Source organism: Colletotrichum spaethianum, assembly GCF_022836535.1.
Source record: "Colletotrichum spaethianum MAFF 239500 DNA, contig22, whole genome shotgun sequence".
Classification (NCBI taxonomy): Eukaryota; Fungi; Ascomycota; class Sordariomycetes; order Glomerellales; family Glomerellaceae; genus Colletotrichum; species Colletotrichum spaethianum.
Window position 1 is genome coordinate 542,277 of NW_026054792.1, and position 22,702 is coordinate 564,978.

Sequence of the window (22,702 nt, forward strand, 5' to 3'; positions counted from 1 at the left end):
GTGGGCTCACAGCCTCACGGCTAATCAGTTAAGGATAGAGTTTCAGTGACGGAGACCAATCCTTAACCTTAGGTATACGACAGGTCCAGATGTTTCCAAACATTTTTCAAACATTCATTCGATAGTATACATCCTTGTGGGTACATTGGCCTGATCCACTAGGTTGGAGCCTCAGTGGTGCGTTCATGTTCACCGCGAGAAAGCAGTATTGACAGGTGCGTCAGTTGTATGGTTAAAGGATTTTCCAGGACATCCATGTCAGAACCCAGTATTTAAGGGAAGAATTTAGTGGTCGGCTCGGAACACTGAGAATGTTACCAACAGAATTGAATGGCGGAAGTGAGCGGAAGTGAGCGGAAGTGAGCGGAAGTGAGCGGAAGTAGACGGAAGTCTAGCGTTCTTCAACCGAAAAGCCGCACTGCGGAATTCAGGAACCAATAGACTTAGGTTCTGGTAGGAGCCGGATCGATCATTCAGGGCAGAGCTATCTCTGGTGTACACGTCATTGTCAGAAAACTTCATTCATCCCAGCAACCTGAGGTTATCGTGAAGACGATCGCGTACAATTTCCGGTTATGCCACAATGGGCCAAATGAACGACGCTTGTGCGTTCGCCGCTCTAGTGTATTCCTCTGTTGTTGGACTGTCTGATCCACATTTTTTTCATGGGTTCAACACTGGAGTCCGAGGATGCCCCTCGATCTTAATCATCACGAGAACAAAAAGTGGAAATCGGCCTGTCCGTAAAACAAGCGGTAAATCCCCACACAAGGCTATGAAAGGGCTTACAATTCCTCGCGGAGGTAGCACTGAAAGGTCTAGTTCTCCAATGACTGCATGGTTAACTCCACAGTACTCAACTGTTACCCCATGGGTCTGGTGTGTTGCCCACGGGTTACGCTGGGATGGGAATAGGTGTCCCACATTCTTCGAGGAGCAATATCCGAATACCGGCATTCGCTCCGGGGCGGGATAACCATGACGTACACTACAATCCTCTCACGAGACCTCTCACTCCGGGACACTAGGAGTTGGAGGCTATCAGCTTTTGGGCTCCTTCGGCATCGTGGTCGGCTTCTGAAGTCTTGGCCAAAATCCATAGGACGCGCTAATCGGACATCAACTATGCTAGCAACCGTTGTTTTGCCGGCAGCAGGCCTCTTTCTTGAAAGCTGCGCCCCGAAAAGCTCGGGTCCCGCACAATCATGACCCAAGGTGAGGAACAGGGCCGATTAGACGTGCGGGGAAGCCGGGGGCAGCACAACGTTTTTCTCCGATCTGGGATGACCGGTTCCGTGGTGTTGGCCCCCGATCATCAGAAGCATGAGCAGCTTCCCCTAAAGAGATACTCGAGCCGCCATGACGAAGAGATTTCTGAGCAAAACCTGTGTGTCTGGGCCTCTAGTGTCGGCGCAATGTCGGGCCTCCACACAAACACCTGTGTCCAGAGTCCACTCATTTCAACAGCGGGGGCGGGGGCTGGGATTAGGCTGGGGACGAGGTTCGATGGAACCTTTCTGGTTGGGGGATTAGAAGTTTGGACGGGGTTCGCGCAGAACATGCTTGACAAAGCTTGGAGTCTCCAGGTTTCCCAGTTGTCACCCGATCCGGGCCCCCCACAAAACGGCTCGTGTTCCATGTCACTTGCAGCGGTAGTTCTCCGGAAGTCAATTTCAAGCCCCGACAACAAGCTTGCCATGTGTTGCCATGAAGTCTTGCTGTGTAAGTCTCGTGACTTCATATGGCCAACAACCCAAGCTACCAATCGGCGTGATGCGGAGTTCCCGTAGGCAGTTCTCGAAGCCGGGCGGTGAAGAGTGGTCGATGATTCTTGGTCTCCCAATGACTCAATATACCCGCTTAACAGTTGCCTTTTGTGATTGTATGACTAGTCATGCCAGCTATAGTTGGGAATGAGCCCCCACAAGCCCGCACAAGGACGGATGGCCATTGGGATCGAGACTGGGGATTCGGTAAAATTCCGTCCCACGTGTGCTGTTGAATACTTCTGCCCCGGGTTTCTCCGTCGCTGCGGCTACCTCTTGGTTAATCTACGGTTAATTTCCCTATCCAATGTCCCACCTCTTCCTTGATGAGGCCATTCGGTCGTCGAACGTTGCGGGGCCGACTTATAGAGAATGACGGTGTGGCTTACCAAAGACAAGACGGTCATGTTCAGGTTTCCCCGACTTCTGGGTCTCCGCGCGGAGTTGGCGGAGGGGCCTGTCCACATCTTCGGAACGCAGAGGACGAGGATATGGGTGACCGACGTTGCCGCCGACCAGGAGGATGTGACATATAAAGGGCGGTATGTTACCTCGATCATTGAGTCTCAGGATCTTCAGCACAAGCGCCAGGCCTCAGTTCAAAGGATATCAAAATGTCCGCCGCTCTGTCTCTCTTTCTCTCCGGCCTTCTCTTGGCACCTTCTGTCAATGCTCAGGCATATGATGCAGGTGACCGATCTGAAGATGCCTTCAGTTATATTCAGCCTTTGAACACGACCATTCTCGGTCCCATTGGCCATTCCCCGGCTGTCTACCCTTCTCGTGAGTACCTTGGCATCGATATCCGACTGTGATTTGAGCTGACCCAGCATGAAGCGAATACTACGGGCACGGGCTGGGAGGATGCTCTGGTCAAGGCTCGAGCTTTCGTTGCCGAGCTGACGATTGAGGAGAAGGCCGACATGGTGACTGGTCAGCCCGGTCCTTGTGTCGGAAACATTGTTGCCATTCCTCGCCTCGGTTTCCAGGGGTTGTGTCTTCAGGATGGACCTCTTTCTATCCGTGTGGCCGACTACGCAAGTGTCTTCTCCGCAGGTGTCTCCGCTGCGTCCACCTGGGATAGAGACATTCTCTATGAGAGAGGTCTTGCCATGGGCAAAGAGTTCAGGGCCAAGGGTGCTCATGTTGCCCTCAGGTCAGTTTAAACTTGTTGACTTTCGAGTTTGGGTCCCTCTAACCGTCAAATAGCCCCGTTGCTGGTCCCCTTGGGAGAAGCGCCTACTCCGGGCGCAACTGGGAAGGCTTTTCTCCGGATCCCTACCTTACAGGCATTGCGATGTACCAGACTATCACTGGCCACCAAGATGCTGGAGTACAAGCAACCGCTAAGCACTGGATTCTGAACGAGCAAGAGACGATGCGCAATCCGTCTTTCGACCCCAACGGAACCTCTACCGACATTACCGTACAGGCTCTGTCTTCCAACGTGGACGACAGGACTATTCACGAGCTTTACATGTGGCCTTTTGCTGATGCTGTCAAGGCCAAGGCTGCTTCTTTCATGTGCTCTTACCAGCGCATCAACGGCTCGTACGGCTGCCAAAACTCCAAGTCACTCAACGGTCTTTTGAAGACTGAACTGGGGTTTGACGGTTACGTGATGTCGGACTGGGGAGCGTAAGTTTCCCTGACCTATGATTTCCCCACGCCTATCAATGAACCAATCTAACACCTCCAACAGTACCCACACCGGTGTTGCTGCCATCGAAGCAGGTCTTGACATGGACATGCCTGGTAAGTTCTTTTCAGCATTTTTCTATTTCAGTTGCCCCTATCTTTATTGCCTCCTTGCCGGGGACTGGCAGAATATACTGTCAAGTCCAGTTGTCACCAATCTATTTGGCTCACCGTCTTGCGGTTGAGCGTATCCATTCGCCTTTTCACCTTGTCCCGTACCAAACCAACGAACTGTGCCTTTAAGCCTTCAGAATGAAATGACTAACAGAATCGCAGGTGGTCTCGGAAGCTATGGCATGGACTGGACTTCTGGCTCCTTCTTCGGCGGCAACGTTACCGCCGCCGTCAACAACGGCACCCTCGATGTCACTCGTGTCGATGACATGATTCTCCGCATCATGACCCCCTACTACTGGCTCGGTCAGGACAAGGACTTCCCCAGCGTCGACCCCTCTACCGGCGACCTCAACACCTTCTCTCCCAGGTCCACCTGGGTCCGTGAGTTCAACCTCACCGGCGAGCGTAGCCGTGACGTCCGCGGGAACCACGGCGAACTGATCCGCAAACACGGCGCGGCTGCCACCATCCTGCTCAAGAACGAAAACAAGGCTCTCCCCCTTAAGGCGCCTAAGTCTATTGCTGTCTTCGGTAACGACGCTGGTGAAGACACCCAGGGCTTTTACAACCAGGATGACTTCGAGTACGGCACCCTGTCTGTTGGTGGTGGCTCAGGCACTGGCCGTCTCACCTACCTCGTCTCTCCCCTCGAGGCCATCAAGGCCCGTGCTTCCAAGGATGGTGCCCTTGTCCAGCAGTGGCTCAATAACACCCTCATTGTCGAGTCAAACATCACTGACCTCTGGATCCCTACGGTTCCTGAGGTTTGCCTTGTCTTCCTGAAGACCTGGGCTGAGGAGGCCGCTGACCGCCAGCACCTCGAAGTCGACTGGAATGGAAACGATGTTGTCGAAAACGTTGCGAAGAACTGCAACAACACCATCGTCGTCACCCATTCTTCTGGTATCAACACCCTCCCCTGGGCCGACCACCCCAACGTCACTGCTATCCTCGCTGCCCATTACCCTGGCCAGGAGTCTGGTAACTCCCTCATCGATATTCTCTACGGCGACGTCAACCCCTCTGCCAGACTTCCCTACACTATTGCCCTGAACGGCAGCGACTACAACGCCCCTCCCACTACCGGTGTCAACACTACCGGCTGGTACGACTGGCAGAGCTGGTTCGATGAGAAGCTTGAGGTCGACTACCGGCACTTTGACGCCCACAACATCTCTGTCCGCTACGAGTTCGGCTTCGGTCTCAGCTACACCACCTTTGAACTCGCCAACTTCAAGGCCAGCCCCGTCGAGGATAACATTACCTCCGTCCCGGAGCAGCGCCCCATCGAGCCCGGTGGCAACCCCGCCCTCTGGGACACCATCTACAATGCCACGGTCTCTGTCACCAACACTGGCGAGGTTGATGGCGCTGCTGTTCCTCAGCTCTACGTCACCTTCCCTGCTGACACCACCCCTGCCGGCACTCCCCCCAAGCAGCTTCGTGGCTTCGAGAAGGTTCCTCTTGCGGTCGGCGAGACTAAGACCGTCGGATTCGGTCTGATGCGCCGCGACCTCAGCTACTGGGACGTTGTCTCCCAGGATTGGCTCATCCCTACTGGAGAGTTCACACTCAGCATTGGCTGGAGTAGCAGGGACTTGAAGTCTTTCGCCAAGATCACTCCAGTGTCGGCGTAAATTTCTGGCGACGTTTTTGTAGGGGGACTACACGATGCATGAATTATGACTCTGGATAATATTAATAATGTCTGGACATTAGAATAATAAAACAGTTTTCCGTTGAAATTTTCTTGCAAGGTGATGGTGGACATCCGCTGCTCAGAGATGTGATGTTTTCGAACAGAGATTCCAGAATATAGACTGAAATCGATGCTGGCGGCATTTCCAAGAGTGTGTAGGTAGTCACACGTATTAATAGTTATGTATAAACCGCCACAGCGTCAGTGTTTCTAGTTCTTACTAGGAAGGTCGCCCGAGCACGGGAGACTCGGGGTAGCGCGAACTTACACGGAAAGGAGGTGGCTTCAGCTAACTTAAGGCAAGGCAAAGATAGAATGTGGAAAGAGTTTGAGCCATGATCGCTAATATTCAGGCCATCTATCCAAGAAAAGTGCTCGATTGAGTATCATCCAGTCTAAACTATTGTGTATGTATCCTAGCAGGTTACCGAATTTGGAGTGCGAACCAGAGTTTCCGGTATTCGGGCTGCGAAACAAAGTCTCGGAAAGGAATACAAGGATTTGGCTTGGAGTCTCATGGGCGGTTGCATTTAACATTGATCAGACGATGCCGTCACAGCACCATTTTTGGATGTTCTGGCCGAGGCCAACGGCCATCTTGAGCGCGGACTTCCCCAAGCCCACAGTGAGAGAAATGAATATAGTTGTGCCTCTTCCGCCCGTTTTGTGAGTATTCGGGAGCAGCAATTTTCATCAGCGTTCTTGTCCTTGAATTTTGTTTTGTTTAGCAGCAAGATGGCAAATCTCGAAGAAACCGTCTTGCTCGAAAAGCCTTCGGGCGCAGGATCGTCCGATTCAGTCACATTTGGAGTTGAGCGCATGAACTTGGTAAGAGCAAGCCTCCGTTGCAGCATCGGAGGGATCTGCCGTAGGAGTTGCTGACAGATTGTCAAGGTTCAGCGAGGAGTTTTTCATTTCAAGACTCTTTACCTTTTCACTAGGAGCGATATCAAGACCGTGCTCGCGCCTCAAATTATCTTCATCCTTTCGGCGGTGCTCAGCCGCCAGCCTCTCACGACAGTTCAAAGTGAGACGATGCCTGAAGCTGTACAGCGGCTGCCCCTAGCGATAGTGTGGATATGGCTCAATCTTGTTGTGTGCGGTATCTCGAACCAACGCCTAGAAAACTCGATAATCGAAGACGGACTCAATAAACCCTGGCGCCCACTCGCTGCGAAGCGACTGACTCCCGAGCAGGCGCAAAGATTGCTCCTCGGGATGATACCGTTAGTAGTCGGTACCAGCGCAGTTTTGGGTGGGTTCAAGCCGACATTGTCGATGATGACGCTACTTTGGATGTACAACGACCTCGACGGCAGCAGCATCAACATTTGGGCACGCAACGCCATCAACACAGGCGGGATCATGTGTTTCAGTGCTGGATCGCTTGAGGTTCTCTCACGGGGAGAGCTTTTGCCCAAGTCATGGGCTTGGATCGGGCTGACTGGTGCCGCAATTGCGACGACTGTCCAAGCATTGGATTTCCCTGACATGGAGGGAGATAGAGCGCGGGGCCGGAAAACCATTCCACTTTTATACGGCGAGACTGTTGCTCGTGGCGGCCTTGTGGCCATGGTCTTGATCTGGTCGATTGTATGCCCGATGTTCTGGGAGCTCCGGCCTGTCTTCTGGGCTGCGCCTGTCGGCGTGGGAATCCTCATGGCGGTACTGACTATGTTTAGACGGGACGAGAAGTCTGATAACGTTGTGGCAAAGCTGTGGTGTTTGTGGATATCCGTTCTGTATATTTTACCTCTCTTTACTAGATGATGAGAAAACATGGAAAAGTGGCTGGGAATGGTGGACATCGAGAGAACTCAAGTCGGGAAGTTGAGGCCAGGGACAATTGAGGTATTCATAGCGCATCGCATTGCCATTAGCATTGTACTCTGTCGATGGACACTTGGATAAGTTTCGCTGGTATATAATTAAGGTTAAGAAGGAACTCGAGTTCCACCTCCAATTGGTTTCGTTAAATGGTCACATGTATGTCAAAGCCTTAGATCGAAACAAACCTTTTAGTGTTGGCCATGTTATAGAAGCAATATGGGGTCAGGTGGTGTCTAGTTAACTCAAGCAAGCAGACAGTTCAGTCATAACACCTTGCACATGGTCAGAAAGCTTGTGTGCACCACGTGTTTCTTCATTAATTCTCGGCATTTTCTTTGATCTAAGTCGCAGCTTTCAGACGTCATCCGTGTCGAAATAGCTTAAGGGCGGGAACCCCAGAGGGCAATTAATGACTCGGCGTCCATTGAAGCGAGCCCCGAGTGGGAAACGCAATTAGTGAGAGGGGACAAACAGCTGGGGTTCAGTGCAAGGGCTCCCCTCGAAGCCTCTAATTGACCTGGCGCTAACTGGTGGACACGAATATATCCGCCCAACTAATCCGGAGTGCAGGCAGTGGGCCTCTTCGGTGCCCGAGAACCGCATTTCTAGGTGGTGTTCGCACCATTCTACTGGATTTTCCAGTTGTCTTTCAACGCTGCATATCCTCCCCACAAGCTTCCATTCCGGCAAAGAGCGGGGAAATGGAAAAGTGGCTGGGCATGAGGGACGCAGCTTGGTAGATAATATAATTGCAGCACACCGGCACAGAGTCTTAAACCGTTCGCGGTTTCAAGAGATCATACTCCTTACAGCACTTGGTGGAGTATCATTGTGGCTCAAGGACTTTCCAAGATGATTTTCTCGAGAGCAACTCTGATAGGGATGGCCTTCACGGCTGTTCTTGCTTCTCCGTTGGCAAACACTGTTCCTTTCAACTGGAAAAACACGGAATATGTGTAAGCAATTTCTCTCGCCTTCCCACGCTAAATATGCTGCGAGAAACTCCTAACATACATAGACTCACCTTCGGTGATTCGTACACGTTCATTCAGGGGACCGAGGGCCGTTGGGCTTACAGCTTCATCGGATCTCAGTTGAATATCTCGTTCACTCCGGAACAGCTTCTTGGTGACCGCATCGTCCCAGGCCAGAATACGTCCTCGGCTGGTGGTCCCAACTGGGTCCAAGAATTAACCGGATGCAAACAAGGTTACCCTCGAGACTGTGACAAGCAACTTTGGGGGTTTGCCTACGCGGGAGCTGACGTCTCAACCACATTGTGAGTGGACCATCTTGCATGATTGGTGGTCACTTTGTGTTAACATCCCATGAGCGTTCCGTTGCACTGGAACCACACCATATCATACGAGAACCAGATCTACCAGTGGGAAACGTATGGTAAGTCAGTCATTGAAGCCGATAGCAATAAGGCACTGGTGGCATCGTGGATCGGGATCAACGACATCAACGACATGGCCAACTTTCAGCTTCCTTTCAACGGCCTAAACACATGGGAAGAGCTGTATACCGCTGTTATCACCGAGCAATTCTCTGCTCTTGAAACTGTGTACAATGCTGGCTACCGGAATTTTCTCTTTTTGAACCTGCCTCCCCTCGACAAAAACGTAATTATACAAATCCTTCGCTAATCGCATTGCTTATTCACATTTGTAACTAACTTTCATTGAGCCTGCTTCACAGGCAAACCCGACGCGTCTGCCAAGTACAACAATGATCAAGACATTCAATGATGTCGTCAACCAAACCGCCAGGACCTTCTCCGAGAAGCACCCTGGCTCAACGGCTTTGGTTTTCGACACTTACAGCTGGCTCACAAGGGTTTTCAATGACGCGTCGTCCTATGGCATCACTAACACCACATCGTTCTGCCCCAGCTACAAGGCGTGGGACATCGACACGAACTACGCTGCCTACGGTTGCCAGCCTATTGGCGAGTACTTTTGGTACAACTCTGGGCACATTACCTATACCGTCCACAAGGCTCTGGCCGAAAAGGTGGAAGAGTTCCTGCTTCAGAAAAGCGTCGGTCGCTGTGGTGGGAAGAATCAAACGGAGAGTGCATGGGGAACACAATGGATCAACGGTGAGTCAGTATGAGGACAGGAAAGGGCTGTCAAAGGTACATAACAAATCATTATTCTCATGTTGACGTTAGCCTCGTGGGTCCTAGTTTTGGCATTGTCGATCTATTGATGGGTTCCTTATTCCCAAAAGAAGCGGCGCTCTTACCAAATTTTGCCGGGCAGTGTTCTGAAAAACTACTACTTAGAGGATCTGGTGGTGCGACAACTTGGGGGAAAACTTAGTTCGCTCTGCACGTCCAAGGCATCGACGTCGTGTCAATGACTTATGCCCTGCAAGACAAGAACAGCTTTTCGCTTGGTGGTTATAAACATCGCTCTAACAGACCTCCCAAAGGAGTTGTACGTTGTCCTTCATATGAGAACCGCATTGGATCATGAAGCCCTCAAATGTCGAGATTCTATTCTAAAAGGCTCATGACTGATGATACTTCACCGAACCGCCTTGCCGAGTTGCCGATATCGACACATGCTTACCCGTGCCAAGATAGGAAGGTCCATGTCTTCGCCGAATCGGCACCTTGGGATTAGGAACATATGTGACCCACTCTCTCGATCCTTCAGGACGTGGCCAACGCGTCACGTCTTGCGTGCGAGGCATTGGGATTCTCCCACATAAAACATTGACAACCTCACTGAATTCTAAGAGGTTGGTTTTCTGTACTCCAGCTTGGGACCCGTTGTCCAACCTCAAGATGTTTTCCTCCGCGTCGCTGTTGCTAGGCGTGCTTATCGGCCTTACAGCCGCGCAATTCCCGCCTACCCCAGAAGGGGTCAAGGTGTTGAATTCTAAATTTCACGAAAATGTCACAATTTCGTACAAAGAGGTAAGGCGCATCGCTCCTGAACTCAATTCCATCAACCCATTGACCGTCCATTGATAGCCTGGGATCTGTGAGACGACGCCGGGCGTCAAGTCGTACGCCGGCTACGTGCATCTGCCACCTGGTACTCTGGACGACGTCGAGGGAGAAGCGCAGGACTACCCAATCAACACGTAAGAGATTTCCCGGAGGGGTACCTTGACCAGAACTCACAGATAGGACAGCTTTTTCTGGTTCTTTGAAGCCCGTAAGGCGCCGGAGAATGCGCCTTTGGCGATATGGCTCAATGGCGGACCTGGCGCATCTTCCATCATGGGCCTTCTCGAGGAAAATGGTCCCTGCTTCGTCAACGAAGACTCCAAGACGACTCGATTGAATCCCTGGAGCTGGAACAACGAAGTCAACCTCCTATACATCGATCAACCTACCCAAGTTGGGTTCTCATACGACATCCCGACCAATATTTCTATCCATGAATATGACGATCCCGAGTTCGGTCCCGGTATGTACATGATTCCCACTGATTTCAGCGACGGAATTCCCGAGGCCAACTACACTTACCGGTATGGGACGGCTTCCAGCCAGAAGCTCTCGCACACTTCCAACACCACGGCCCATGCTGCCCATGCTTTGTGGCACTTTGCTCAGACCTGGTTCTTTGAGTTTCCCGGCTACAAGCCCATTGACGACCGAATTAGTCTCTGGGGGGAGTCTTATGGAGGACACTATGCGCCTGGCATATTCCAGCACTTCCAGACCCAGAACGAGCTTATTCAGAACGGATCCTCGCCGGAGAAGAATGCTCAGTTCTTGCACCTTGATACGCTCGGGATTGTCAACGGCCTCATTGACCTCTCCATTCAGGGTGAGGCCTGGGTCACATTCCCCTACAACAACGTGAGTAAAGATACATAACATGGGAATGCTCGCATGGTATCGGAAACGCTGACATCGAGACGCAAAGACATATGGAATCCAAGTTTTCAACCAATCCATCTATGACCAGCTGCTGCACAACTGGACGCGCCCAGACGGTTGCAAAGACCGCATTCTTGACTGCCAAAAGGCCCTCAAGGAGGACAGCCCTGTCTTGGCCCATGAAGTCAAAAAAAATGTTACTGAAATTTGCGGCCAGTTCCTTCAAGAGTGCGCCTACAAAGCCGTGGAACTGTACCAAACGATCCCCGATAGCAAGGGTTGGTATGATATTGGACATGACAAATACGATCCCTTCCCGGCTCCGCATCTCTATGGCTACCTCACCGAAGGTGAGATCTTGTCGTCGCTTGGTGTGCCTCTTAACTACTCGGAAACGGGCGGGGCCGTGGGCAAGAGTTTTAGCCATACCTTCGGTAAGAGAGCCCCATTCCCCCGGATGAGGGATCACTTCAGACGAACGGTATGCTTAAGACCATTCCAGATATGCTCCGGGGTGGATTTGGCGAGTCAATTGGGTATCTTCTCGACCATGGAGTCAAGGTTCATTTAATGTGTGAGTCGTCCCCGCTCAGTCCAATCTGGAGGCTGCGTTTATAGTTTTGTTCTCCCTCTTGTTCTAATCCGGCTGTCTAGACGGTGATCGTGACTATGCTTGTAACTGGGTGGGTGGTGAAAAGGCGAGTCTGGCGATTCCATACAACCGATCGATAGACTTTGCGAACGCCGGCTACGCTCCGCTCATCACGCCCGACGGGGTGACAGGCATGACGCGTCAGTTCGGAAACTACAGCTTCTCGCGGGTTTACCAGGCCGGCCACGAGGTGCCGTCATACCAGCCGGTTACGGCGTACGAGATCTTCATGCGGGCAACGTTCAACAGGGACATCGCAACGGGGCTGATCCCCGTGACGGATGAGTTGTCAACCGTTGGCGTCAAGGACACATGGCACATCAAAAATATCCCGCCACCGCAGCCGGACCCGGCTTGCTATGTGCTCAAACCATCTACCTGCCGTCCCGAGGTCTGGGAGAAGGTCGCCAACGGCACCGCGTTGGTGAGGGACTGGTACGTTATCGGGGATGCTGCTGGTGACGCAGGTGGTGAAGGCCAACCGATTTCTGAAGAGTTGTGAAAGCTCATCCTAGCTTGAACGTTCGTTCGAGGCGCGTCGCAAGCTCGAGAGCTTGGGAGGCAGTGTCGAGACCGTCGGACAAGTGTGTTTCAGTGATTGGACGTATGAGGGGAACTCGTTAGGAAACATGCAGCGCTGGTAGCAGCCCTGTGCCCTAGCGCCGGTGTCCACTGTATTTTAGTTACAAACCGCCCCTTTTGGTTCTGCTCGCTTCCCGAGGTTCAACAACGAAGGTTTTCGTTGCTGGCGCGCAATCCTTGTCGGTGTGTGATGTCGACCTGTGCCGGAGGACGGGATGGGTCTCAAACTTAACCATCTGAAAGCTTTACCAACCGGGGCTCATCGGCAAGACAGACGACCCGCCAGCTGGCGGCATTTCGTCCGACCCGAAGACTTGAAAGACCTTGGCGGGAGGATGTTGCGCCGGCGGCAGAACAGCACAGGCCCCCCCGGGAGGCGCAGCGCCGAGAGTGTGGACTGAACAGGGGGGGTTGGCTGACGCTGTGTTTTTTTGGGTTTTCAGACGGAGGGAACAGAGAGTGATGAGGGACGAGGGCGGCCAACGCGCGAGTAGCATCGGCGGGCTCTAGACGCTTGGGACCAATGCCATGTACGACTATCACATGCTAGTTTGGGAGACGGGGTCGAGATCATGTCAAAAGACGCAGCATCCCCAACCTTCCTCGACAATATGGGTCTCGAAAAGGCAATGCTCCTTGATATAAACCGGTGCTGTTCTCTTCGCTTGTTGCCCCAGCTCCACTGATCTGCTGAAGTGTTTGGACGTGTCCAGTATTGGCTGAAACAGAACTGAAACCCCCGTCTCCTGGCAGAGACTAGAGATTCGACCCTTTTTCAAGGCCGCCTGCCACAGAATATCAGATCAAGAGCCAAACTGCCCAACTATTGGGGAAAAAACAACCCCAGGAAACGACTCGAAAAGGCCAGACAAGAAAGCGGATACGGATCGCGTCGCTAGGAGCACAGAACAAACATGGACAGCAAGTCGTTCTCATCGCGCATCAGCGACTTGGTCAAAGTAAGCGGCAGCAGACCCCAATCTTGCGCTCTTCAGTGGGCATAGCGCATGATTCAAGTAAGCACACCGCTAACCAGGTCGGCTGTAGTTTCTATCATCCGTTCAAGGCGACCTATCCAATGTCACCGCCCCTCCCTCTTTTCTGGCACCGTCATCGGTAGTCGAGGTCGGCCATTGCTGGTGCCAGCGGCCCGGGGTCTTCGTCGCCCCGGCATTAGAGTCGGACCCTGAGAAGCGCAGCTTAAAAGTGCTGCGTATGATTCTTATTGCTATGCGTAGCCAGTTTTACGTCGCCGGCGCGCCAAACGTCAGCATCAAGAAGCCTCTCAACGCATTTCTGGGAGAGCTGTTCCTCGCTTCATGGACGGACTCCGACCGCAAAGCCAGGACAGAGCTCGTCGCCGAGCAGGTTAGCCACCACCCACCCATTACTGCAATGCACATGGGCAGCAAGGAGCACGGAATCCGGGCAGATGGCTATGCGCGCGTCGAGATGACGTTCTCGAGCAGCGTGAACATCCGTCAGATTGGACACGCTGTTTTGCACATTGACAGATATGAGGAAGACTACCTCATTCCCTTGCCAGAAGTCAAGGTCCGCGGCTTCCTGAACGCCTGCTTGTACCCCGAGGTTTTGGGAACATATTACATCGTGTCCAACACGGGTTACATCTCAGAGATCAAGTTCTCAGGAAGCGGCGTTTTCAGAGGAAAGAAGAACTCATTTGAGGCGCGGATGTACCACAAGAACGACAAGAAAAACACAATCTATGAGTTGCAAGGCTGCTGGAGCGAGGGCTGGACAGTCAAGGATGGCAGGACGGGCGACATCCTGGAGAAGTACGAGGTCGACGCGCTCGAGAACCTCCCTGCGCCTATGGAGATGGAGCCAGTTCAGAACCAGGACCCGTGGGAATCAAGACGTGCATGGAGTGGCGTTATTGAGGGGCTGAGCAAGAACGATTTCCGGGAGACGGTAAACGCAAAGAGCCAAGTGGAAGAAGCCCAACGGCGCATGCGGGCCGAGGAGAAGAAGAAGGGCGAGACTTGGGAGCCGCTGTTCTTCAAGAGCATTCCTGGAGAAGAGCACGACGTGTTTCATCGGTTGGCTAAAGGCGTTGATTGGCAGTTGCACGACAAGCATACCAAGGGCGTTTGGAGGATTGATGACAGGAAGAGGGATTCCATACAAAGGCCATTCAGGGGGGAGTTGACTCCACTGGGCTAGAATCTTTAATTTGGTTAGACTCAATGTCGATGTGTTACGTTCTATGACAAACAAGGGGCGCCTGGGTAGGATTTTGCAGCTGCATTGAATCAACCTCATGTATATGTCCGTGCGACTACAACCGCAGGGCTATTTTTCCAACTTGCCTGCCTTCCCACAGATACTGAATAGCTTCTTCCGCTCCCTCAAACCCATAGACAGTGTCTATGATATCGTCGAACGTTAGTTTCGTTGCCGATATCGCAGCAGAAAGGTCTTCCAAATCAAGTCTTGAGCCAGCGTTGATGTCCCTTGAACAGGATTAGCCCCAAGCCAGCAACGGTGAGACGCTGACACGCTCTTACCTGACATTGACTCTCCTATCGATGATGGTCGACACGAACTCCTTTAAATGAACAGGCTCTTGTTTGCCTAGATATCCGACTTGGCTCACAATACCACCACGGCGTGTGCACTTCATACTCTGCACGAGCGATGGGGTGCCCCCGTTCTCAACGACCAAGTCAACGCCGACGCCATCTGTCAGTTTCAACACATCATCTTCCCAACTGGGATTCGCGACGTAATTGACGCCCTCTATGGGCGCTAAAAGAAACGATTCTTGAACTGCCTTGATCTTTGCGTCGCTGGAAGAACTTAGTATGACCCTTAAACCAGAAGCCTGCGCCAGCTTGAGTGCAAACATGGCAACGCCGCCTGTTCCTGGTTTGATTGTTAGAAGTCTTTAGACACTGTTTGGAAGCAGTTTGCTGCGAGTACCTTGAATCAGGACACTTTGGCCGACTGACAGGCCCTTGATCGCAGACCAAGCCGTCGTGCCAGCGTATGGAATGATACTGCAGTTGACCCAGTCGAGATGAGGAGGTAGCTTAGCCAGCAACTTCTCGTCAAACACGAGGTGATCCGCAAGCACAAAATCCTCATCCGCAGCAAGCCAGGACCGCCCTGGCTCGTAGCCGGTAACGAACTCGGTATCGATAATGGGCGCTACTCGGTCACCCACAACCAAGGCTCTCGCCTTGTCACCCACAGCAATGATCTTGCCCGCGGCATCGTTACCCAATACGCCATTGGGCAGGACGGGTCAAGGGTTTCCCCTGTTGGCAATGTTGGCGTCGCGATAGTTGAGAGCCACAGCGTGAACTTTGATGAGGACTTGCGTCGGCGTTAGGGGCAAGGGGAGTGGCTCGGTCATGAGTTTGACTTTTGGCGCGCCGGTGTGTTGGGAGATTCACTTTCTCGGTCATGACAGTCAACTGGTAGGGTGGTCCGTTGATGCCCAAAAAATGACGGTATTTGTTTAGCGCTTCCGAGTAACAATGAAAGTGTATGGATACGTTCTCACAAATGATGACAAGTAGAGTACCAGCAACTGTGAAGTGACGGAGCGTTGCTTTCAAGCCTCTTAATAAAGAGTAAGAGAAGCAAGGCTGTTATCCTTGAGGATTACAAATAGGATTAATATGGTAATCGCAGACCATATGTTTGTTGCAGGAGTTTAATGATGCCAGGGCCTACAGATCAGTAGCAAAGCACCACTCAGAATCTGACATGAGGGAATTCTGGTGGAACTCCATCATGAGCTTACATGCGGGGCACTTACTTACTTTCCATTCCTTCTCTATTACCCAGGTCTTACGCTGCCATATGACAAAGAGGATGGATGATTCCGCCACCCTGAGCCAAGTCAGATGAAAGACACTCTCCATGCCCATTTGCGTTATAGTGCACAAGTCTCACATAACTTTAGTGTTGGGTAGGTCTGCCATCAGAATTGCAATGGAAAGCCTCATTAGTCATCGGAATGCCACACGGCAGAGAAAACGATCCCTGCCTGAAGCCAATCTCCATCGAGATGCACACAAACAGGCGATTCAAGGTGAGGAACGATAACCTCTTCTTACAACACACTGATTGGTGTGACTTCTCAAACTATGTGGTCGCAACAACATGGAATCTCTGTTGTCAAGTAGTGGCACGCTCAAACACCATTTAGATGGACTGTAACCCGAACAAGATGTTGTGCGGACCAAAAGGGGAAACAATGTTAAAGGACCAGGCCTTTGTCGGGGCGATTATAAAATAGGAATATGGGGCAGTTTAATGTCACGCCGTGGAATCTGGCTACATCGAAGTTAACTTCGGATAAGGTGCCTAGGCGAATAATAACACATACAGCCATCTACAGAAGGTTGACACCGAGCCATCACTACCCTTAAACTATGGAAACGAAATTCCTGCGGCATTAGAAAAGATCGCCCTTGAATGTCAAAAGTGTTCAGCGAGACCAATACTATCTCAATGATCGATAGACAATCACATGTCGGCGTAGCCCGTAACGACCGCCCAACTATCTTACCACCTTTGGCCAGGATCCCAACACCCTCCGTGATGGTCGCGATTCTGGTGTAATAGAGCCCAGGTATCCCATAAGCCAGGGCATTAAATGCCTCAAATCGTTTCGTGTAGACAGCTGCTTTGTGAATGAATACGAATATCTTGCTAGATGACGAACAAGTCGCGCCCGTGAAGCAGCCTTGAAAGCGCATGTCGCCGTGCGCCGTACCACCGTATGAGTATAATACATGATGGATCGATGTAAATCGAGTGGAGTCTTCCCAGGGTTGAAATTGAAGTAAGTACATAAGATTTTTATCTCCACAGCGAGTCTCTGAGGTGTTGATCAGGGCCAATGTCTCCCAAGCCGTACCATTCCTCCAAAAGCATTTCGAGTCTATTTCTAGTGTCCTTGTCGTTTAGGATTGCACTCATAGTTTCATAGTCTCATGCAAATAAGCGGCCACCAAGAGACTTGACGAACTCTTCAACGTACGGACCGGTCAATTCGATGGCATGGTAGATGAGCTTCCACAATTTTGCAACCATCTCTCCGAGATGAGATGCACGTTGTATCCAAAGAACTTGGCCAATTCTAGCAAAGAGTGAGACGCGGAAATACAGAAAAGGCTTCGAACCGAACTGGATATAGTGATTGTTCGGTCCTGAAGCCTAGGGAGAACGTAGCTACATCGAACCATGCCTGGTTCGCTAGCATGGGAAGTCCTTGCCTGGGCTGTCGCAGGGCGTCATGAGGAGCAGACTTATGTTTCCAGCAATGAGACATGCTTTCTAGGCTTTATAACGTCTCTTCCAGATTTTCAGACTGTAATGTAAGGAGACCTGTATCAATGAGGCCAAGAAGGCGCAAAAGAAAAAAAAGTCCCTGGAAGACCGACACCCCCTTCGAGATGGTAGTGAAAACGCAATGCTGAAGTTCGACTTTTTGCCTCTTTTTACCAGTTTCCATGCTTTTTCGGGATGACCAAGATTTCAGGGAACGACGTTTCTACTTCTTTTTGTATAGCGATGCTCTAGAATTTGGAAACCCCCAACCTCACGAACCGCTATGCTCCAAGCCTGGTAAAGCTTTTCGAGGAACACGTCATCCATACCGTCCTCAATATGGTATTCATGAGTAATGACATGTAGCTCGGTGTAATCAATGAACTTCATCGCAGTCTACACCCGACTGAACGACTTGGCATTGCTCATGCCTAAGATACCAGAGAGACGTTTCTCCAGTGACTTTCCATCACGAAGGCTGTGGAGGGTATCTGAGGTCATATCGTCTAGACAAACCAAACTGAATTTGGCGTGCTGAAAGATCATAGGGATGATGGATATTATTCGCGTCTTGAGCATGTCCTGCTACTGCGGAACGCTCAGGTAGTCGTACCACATCTCGATGCCAGTACGGTATGAGGCCACTTAATAATCCCACTTTTTGTTGAATCTGCAGATAGGATCTTTTGAATTCTCACAGCTTAAACCATAGCTTATACCCTGATGTTAAGAGCCTGACCAACAACTTAGCAGGCGGGGCTTCTGAAAGGTTGAGAACGACCAACGCAGCCATGCGAAATGTGACACATGAGCCAATCTGACGTTCGAGAAGCGTTCGAAATACTTAATCCCTCAGTACTATGTATGAGGACCTAATGCAGTTGGGATATCGACGCTGACAAGCATACAGTGTGTAATATACCATTCAGCATTCTGTGTGCCTGGAGACTATGACCTTGTGACCGCTCGAAATAACTTAGCGTAACATCTACTTCCGAGGCCGCGACGGTACTTACCCAATATTGCGCCCAGTTGGCCCACAACGTGGATAGGGCTGGCCTGGGCAGAGTTGAGACATACCGCGAAACCTCGTGACACCGTACTGGCGGGTACCATCAAGTTGCAAGATCTTCTATTTCTCATCAACGCTGATGTTGACGAGAAAACCATTGAAGTATGCGGCCAATGCAAAGTATCCAACACAGTAGGGGTTTGTCTTGTGTGCGAGGTTGCTGTCATGTTTAACATTGAGATCACCGCTATTACACCATGAAATCTGAGCCTCCGCGAGTTGATGGTAGATAAAAAAACCGACGCCCATCTTGCCCATTTTATGCATCCCGCAAGAGCTCCAAGTATCGGCTAAGATTCTTACTACCATATGCTGATTCACCCCCTACTGAAGGATATTTGCCTTCGAGAAGATACTTTGCGTGATACATATGATGTTGAGCTCCGGGGTCTACGAGCGAGTCTGTTTAAATTCTCGCTTTGTATACATTCAATGAAGTTATGAGAACAGACAGATGGACAACAAGGTGATCGGAATTTTCGCCACAATATAAGACAAGAGCCGGCTGCTTGTGTGTAGCCTTGTTGCTGCCGAGTACAGGAGCAGCCAAGATGGCAAGACATTCCACGTGTAGGAGGCCTCCAGCGTAAATGTACTACAGGATCGCGTCAGTTTGAGCCGAAAAGACTCCGTCGACGCGATCGACGGAGCAAAGAATGGATCCATCAAGTTTCACGAGTCATTAACTGCGGAGGAACGAGGAACACTGCTCAGGAAGTAGTACGACCTCGCCATTGCTAACACCGATGGCTGTGGGTACCAAACATAGCTTTGAAAAATAAGGGAGTAAATCGTTTCAGATCAGCTTAAAGTGGCTTTGGTTCTGTCTCTTGAAAATGACAGGCCATTTGCTGAGGCTAGTGGTAAGATAGTCTACGCAGCATCTTTTATTGCATAGTTTGCCGACGAGGCCACGCGTCCATACAGCGACACTATTTCTTCATAATACGCAAACACTGCGGTCTTGACAACCGGAGAGCCTGTAGGTTTCTGCAGTATCATCACCCTATAGAACTTCCCAGCTGCTGTGATCACCCGCAAGGTTGCACCTGCATTTGCCGCAGGAAGCTCCATCATTCTCAAGCTCCCGAGCGAAACTCACTTGAGCTTTATGGCACTTGCCAAATTGGCTTGCAATCCGCCAAACATGAGGTACTCACATGGTGCCGACTAAGAACCGAGAGGCTTCATTGGAGCTTGCTAACAAGCACATCGTGAAGAAGCTCAGCTTGGCCGGCTAGACGGGCTTGTCGGCAAGCTCCACTGGAAGCACGATATAGCGCATGAGCATGGGGCTGAGAGACAGTATCCCATTCATTGTGTTTGATAACTCCGATATTGACCAGGCGGTCGAGGGTGGGTTGGTTTGCAAATTCAGATGCTCTGGCCAGCCTTGCGTGGTGAGAATCAAAGCCCTGCATATCTTTCGATGTCGAGTCAACACAAAAGCTGTGCCAACCGATGCCTGGTTCACGAAAAGGTCCAAGTGGAGTTCATCGAGTAACTTACACAGCGCGTAAGACTATTCAAGCTTGGCCGAGGTATCGATAAGGGTATGACACACGGTCCTCTCATCAACCCCGCTGTCGTTAAGATGGTTAAAACCCACGTTCAAGATGCCATCAACAAGGGTAACATTCTCCATAAGCGAAGAAACACCCCAGATCGCCTCAAGAGGTACTTCCACGAACCCACAGTGATCAGCGGGGTCACGATCGAGATGGAGATTGCACTCAATGAGACCTTCGACCCCCCGGCGACGATCTTCTCCCCCCAGACTGAGGCAGAGGCAGTTGAGTTGGTTTACGTTACCGAGTAGGGTCCGGCTGGCCCGCCTGGGTATTCCTTCAACGACGACACCTCCCGCGTCATGCGTGTGGCAAGTCTCTTGGACTGCGGGATTTTGGGAGTCAATACAGGCTTATTAGCGCAGCTGAATCGCCGCTTGGCGAAGGCAAAGAGAATGGACTTAGTCGTGAGGGCGGTGGGTATGGTTGGCAGACTATAGCGTAGAAGAACATCAGGTCCGTAGCAATCGGTGACCTGAGCTTCAACTGAGGGTGACGTCTCTAAGGTTCAGGGTAGCAAGTAGAAGGGTCAATGTTTTAGCATTCTTCCAAGTGTACTGCGTATGGTAAAATGAAGCAACAAGTCGAGTTTCTGTTTCCAGGGTTGTTCCATACAGCCGTACTGGAAGAACTGCATAATGACGTCCGTGACACATATGGTTTTGCGCCGTGCCGATCTCATCTGCATAGTTGAGGCTAAAGTCAGTTTTCCCGTACTGATGCCACGCGGAAGCTTGAGCTTATTCAAATATTCCAATTAGGCTCCTTAAGAGCAATTAAATTGATACGGGCAAATCTAAACCCCGCAGATGATTTCACATGTCTCCCGTAACTCTGCCCAAAACTCCAGACGTAACGATCCAAACCACCTACCCAAAACCCAAACTCCGATCCCGTCCCAAGTCTAAGCAGTAATGACAACACCGGTCCTTTGAGATTGCTTTTCAAGATACTGTCCATACTCAGGCTGAACGGCGGCCAACTCCTTTTTGGTTTCTGCTGCTGCCAATGTACCCTTGGCCAACTCCTCCTCTATCCGTTTCAAGCACTGGTTTGCGGGCGATGGGCGGTGAACAGTCAATAGCTTGACGGCACTGGTCGCCTTTTCCAAAGATTCGATATTGCCTCTGTATGACTCGCACGGGTTGGGCAAGGTGATGTCTACCTTGCCCTTTCCAAGACACCTCACCAAAGACCCGAGTAGCATGCTGTTGCACTCCTCGGCGTCTGGTGAGCTGTGATAGTATCCTTTCATGTATCGGCATCCCTCTTTGAGGCATCTGTATAGTATGACAAAGTGGTCCAAGTTTGCAGAAATCAGTGCCTGTCGGTGCTTGGCGATGGTTTCTGTTTAAAGAGAATGTCAGCTTTATGCTCCGTAACGATGTAACGATCCTGCACAACTTACCGAATGCTCCTGGAGGCCGCAAGTAGACGATTTTGTTAACGGGATAGTTGTATCCCTCTGGGCCTGACTTCCAGCTTCGTGCCGAGTGTCCGAACACTAATCGTCCTTGTAAGTCGATCATCGACTCGTATGTTATCTTCTTGAACATCTTCTCGAAAACCTCAGAGTCGCCCAGTTCCCATGCGACGCAGAGCAGATGCGCGTCGTCGGTTTGGTGCCTCACAGCCTGCATCCATGAGCGGGCCCATGGTCGAATGATGACTGTCATGTCATACTTTTCCGTGATGGTTAGAATGTTGTAAAGTCGCATCAAGGGAAGCTTTTCGGGGACGAGGTGGAAGTGGCCGTGAACAATGTTTAGCAGAATTTCCATTGCCTCTGTCGAGTCTTCGGGCAAGTCGACGCTCCATTCTACGCCATTCTCCTCCGGGCGAGACTCCGCGAATCCACCAAACAACATTGCCTTCAGAACCGGGGAGCTCCGTCCGAGTGCCCGTGAGCAGACAACAAAGTCTTGTGGGCGCTCGTCGACATCGGCGCCGACACAGAGTCGCAGGTCGCCGTTATTGTCGAGGTAGACGGTCGGCGAAGAGATGAGCTCCGTCACCTCCTCCGTCACCACCATAGTGCAGGTAGACATCTTGTTGTCAATAACAGTCTGATCAACAGGACGGTAAGGTAAAGACTCAAAGGAAAATGTCGGGCCACCGAAGAGGCTCTTGGGGGCGGTAGTTGAACACATCTTGACCGTATCTCATCTGAGACTCTTCAAACTTTCTGCTTACAACAGACCGCAATGGTTGGGCGCACGCGGTTGGTAAATATGTCGACGCGCCAAGGAGTCAATCAGTCGACGAACGGACCGGGATGCTGTCTATGCAGCAGGCATAAAGGGGTCCGTAGATCACAGTGTGAAATTTCGATGTCATGACTAGTCCTTGTCGGGTATCGGTCCCTTTTCTAACTTTAGGTGAAGATGGGTACCGAGAAATTGGGACGAGATGTATCTTAAGCCATGCGTTATAGCCTGTTGGTTCTAAGAACAAGTGGCCCCGTTTGCTGCCCAAATGGCATGAGCCCTCGGAGTATGTACACGTAGGACAGGTAACCAGCCGCCCACCGACATAAGACCTCCAGAGTTAGTACTACCCAAGGC

At 51.2% G+C, this 22,702-nt stretch overlaps 5 protein-coding genes across 5 annotated transcripts; 3 read left to right on the forward strand and 2 right to left on the reverse strand.

Annotated features, from left to right (window-relative positions):
• Positions 1–2,138: 2,138 nt before the first annotated feature.
• ColSpa_08372 (putative beta-glucosidase I) lies at positions 2,139–5,218 on the forward strand (the record flags this gene model as incomplete). Its single annotated transcript, XM_049274584.1, has 6 exons — positions 2,139–2,308; positions 2,365–2,549; positions 2,604–2,922; positions 2,976–3,404; positions 3,469–3,521; positions 3,741–5,218. The coding sequence occupies 6 exons, from the start codon at positions 2,139–2,141 to the stop codon at positions 5,216–5,218; spliced, it is 2,634 nt and encodes an 877-aa protein (XP_049130541.1).
• A 797-nt stretch (positions 5,219–6,015) lies between these two features.
• Positions 6,016–7,050, forward strand: ColSpa_08373 (fumagillin beta-trans-bergamotene synthase af520; the record flags this gene model as incomplete). Its single annotated transcript, XM_049274585.1, has 2 exons — positions 6,016–6,108; positions 6,166–7,050. The coding sequence occupies 2 exons, from the start codon at positions 6,016–6,018 to the stop codon at positions 7,048–7,050; spliced, it is 978 nt and encodes a 325-aa protein (XP_049130542.1).
• A 6,052-nt stretch (positions 7,051–13,102) lies between these two features.
• On the forward strand, positions 13,103–14,375 carry ColSpa_08374 (oxysterol-binding 4; the record flags this gene model as incomplete). The annotated part of the gene is made up of 2 exons (XM_049274586.1): positions 13,103–13,147; positions 13,236–14,375. 2 exons carry the CDS (start codon positions 13,103–13,105, stop codon positions 14,373–14,375), a joined length of 1,185 nt encoding a protein of 394 aa, XP_049130543.1.
• Positions 14,376–14,715: 340 nt separating this feature from the next.
• ColSpa_08375 (zinc-type alcohol dehydrogenase-like protein) lies at positions 14,716–15,446 on the reverse strand (the record flags this gene model as incomplete). Its single annotated transcript, XM_049274587.1, has 3 exons — positions 14,716–15,077; positions 15,135–15,414; positions 15,435–15,446. The coding sequence occupies 3 exons, from the start codon at positions 15,444–15,446 to the stop codon at positions 14,716–14,718; spliced, it is 654 nt and encodes a 217-aa protein (XP_049130544.1).
• Positions 15,447–21,042: 5,596 nt separating this feature from the next.
• Positions 21,043–22,288, reverse strand: ColSpa_08376 (uncharacterized protein; the record flags this gene model as incomplete). The annotated part of the gene is made up of 2 exons (XM_049274588.1): positions 21,043–21,485; positions 21,547–22,288. The coding sequence occupies 2 exons, from the start codon at positions 22,286–22,288 to the stop codon at positions 21,043–21,045; spliced, it is 1,185 nt and encodes a 394-aa protein (XP_049130545.1).
• Positions 22,289–22,702: the final 414 nt, after the last annotated feature.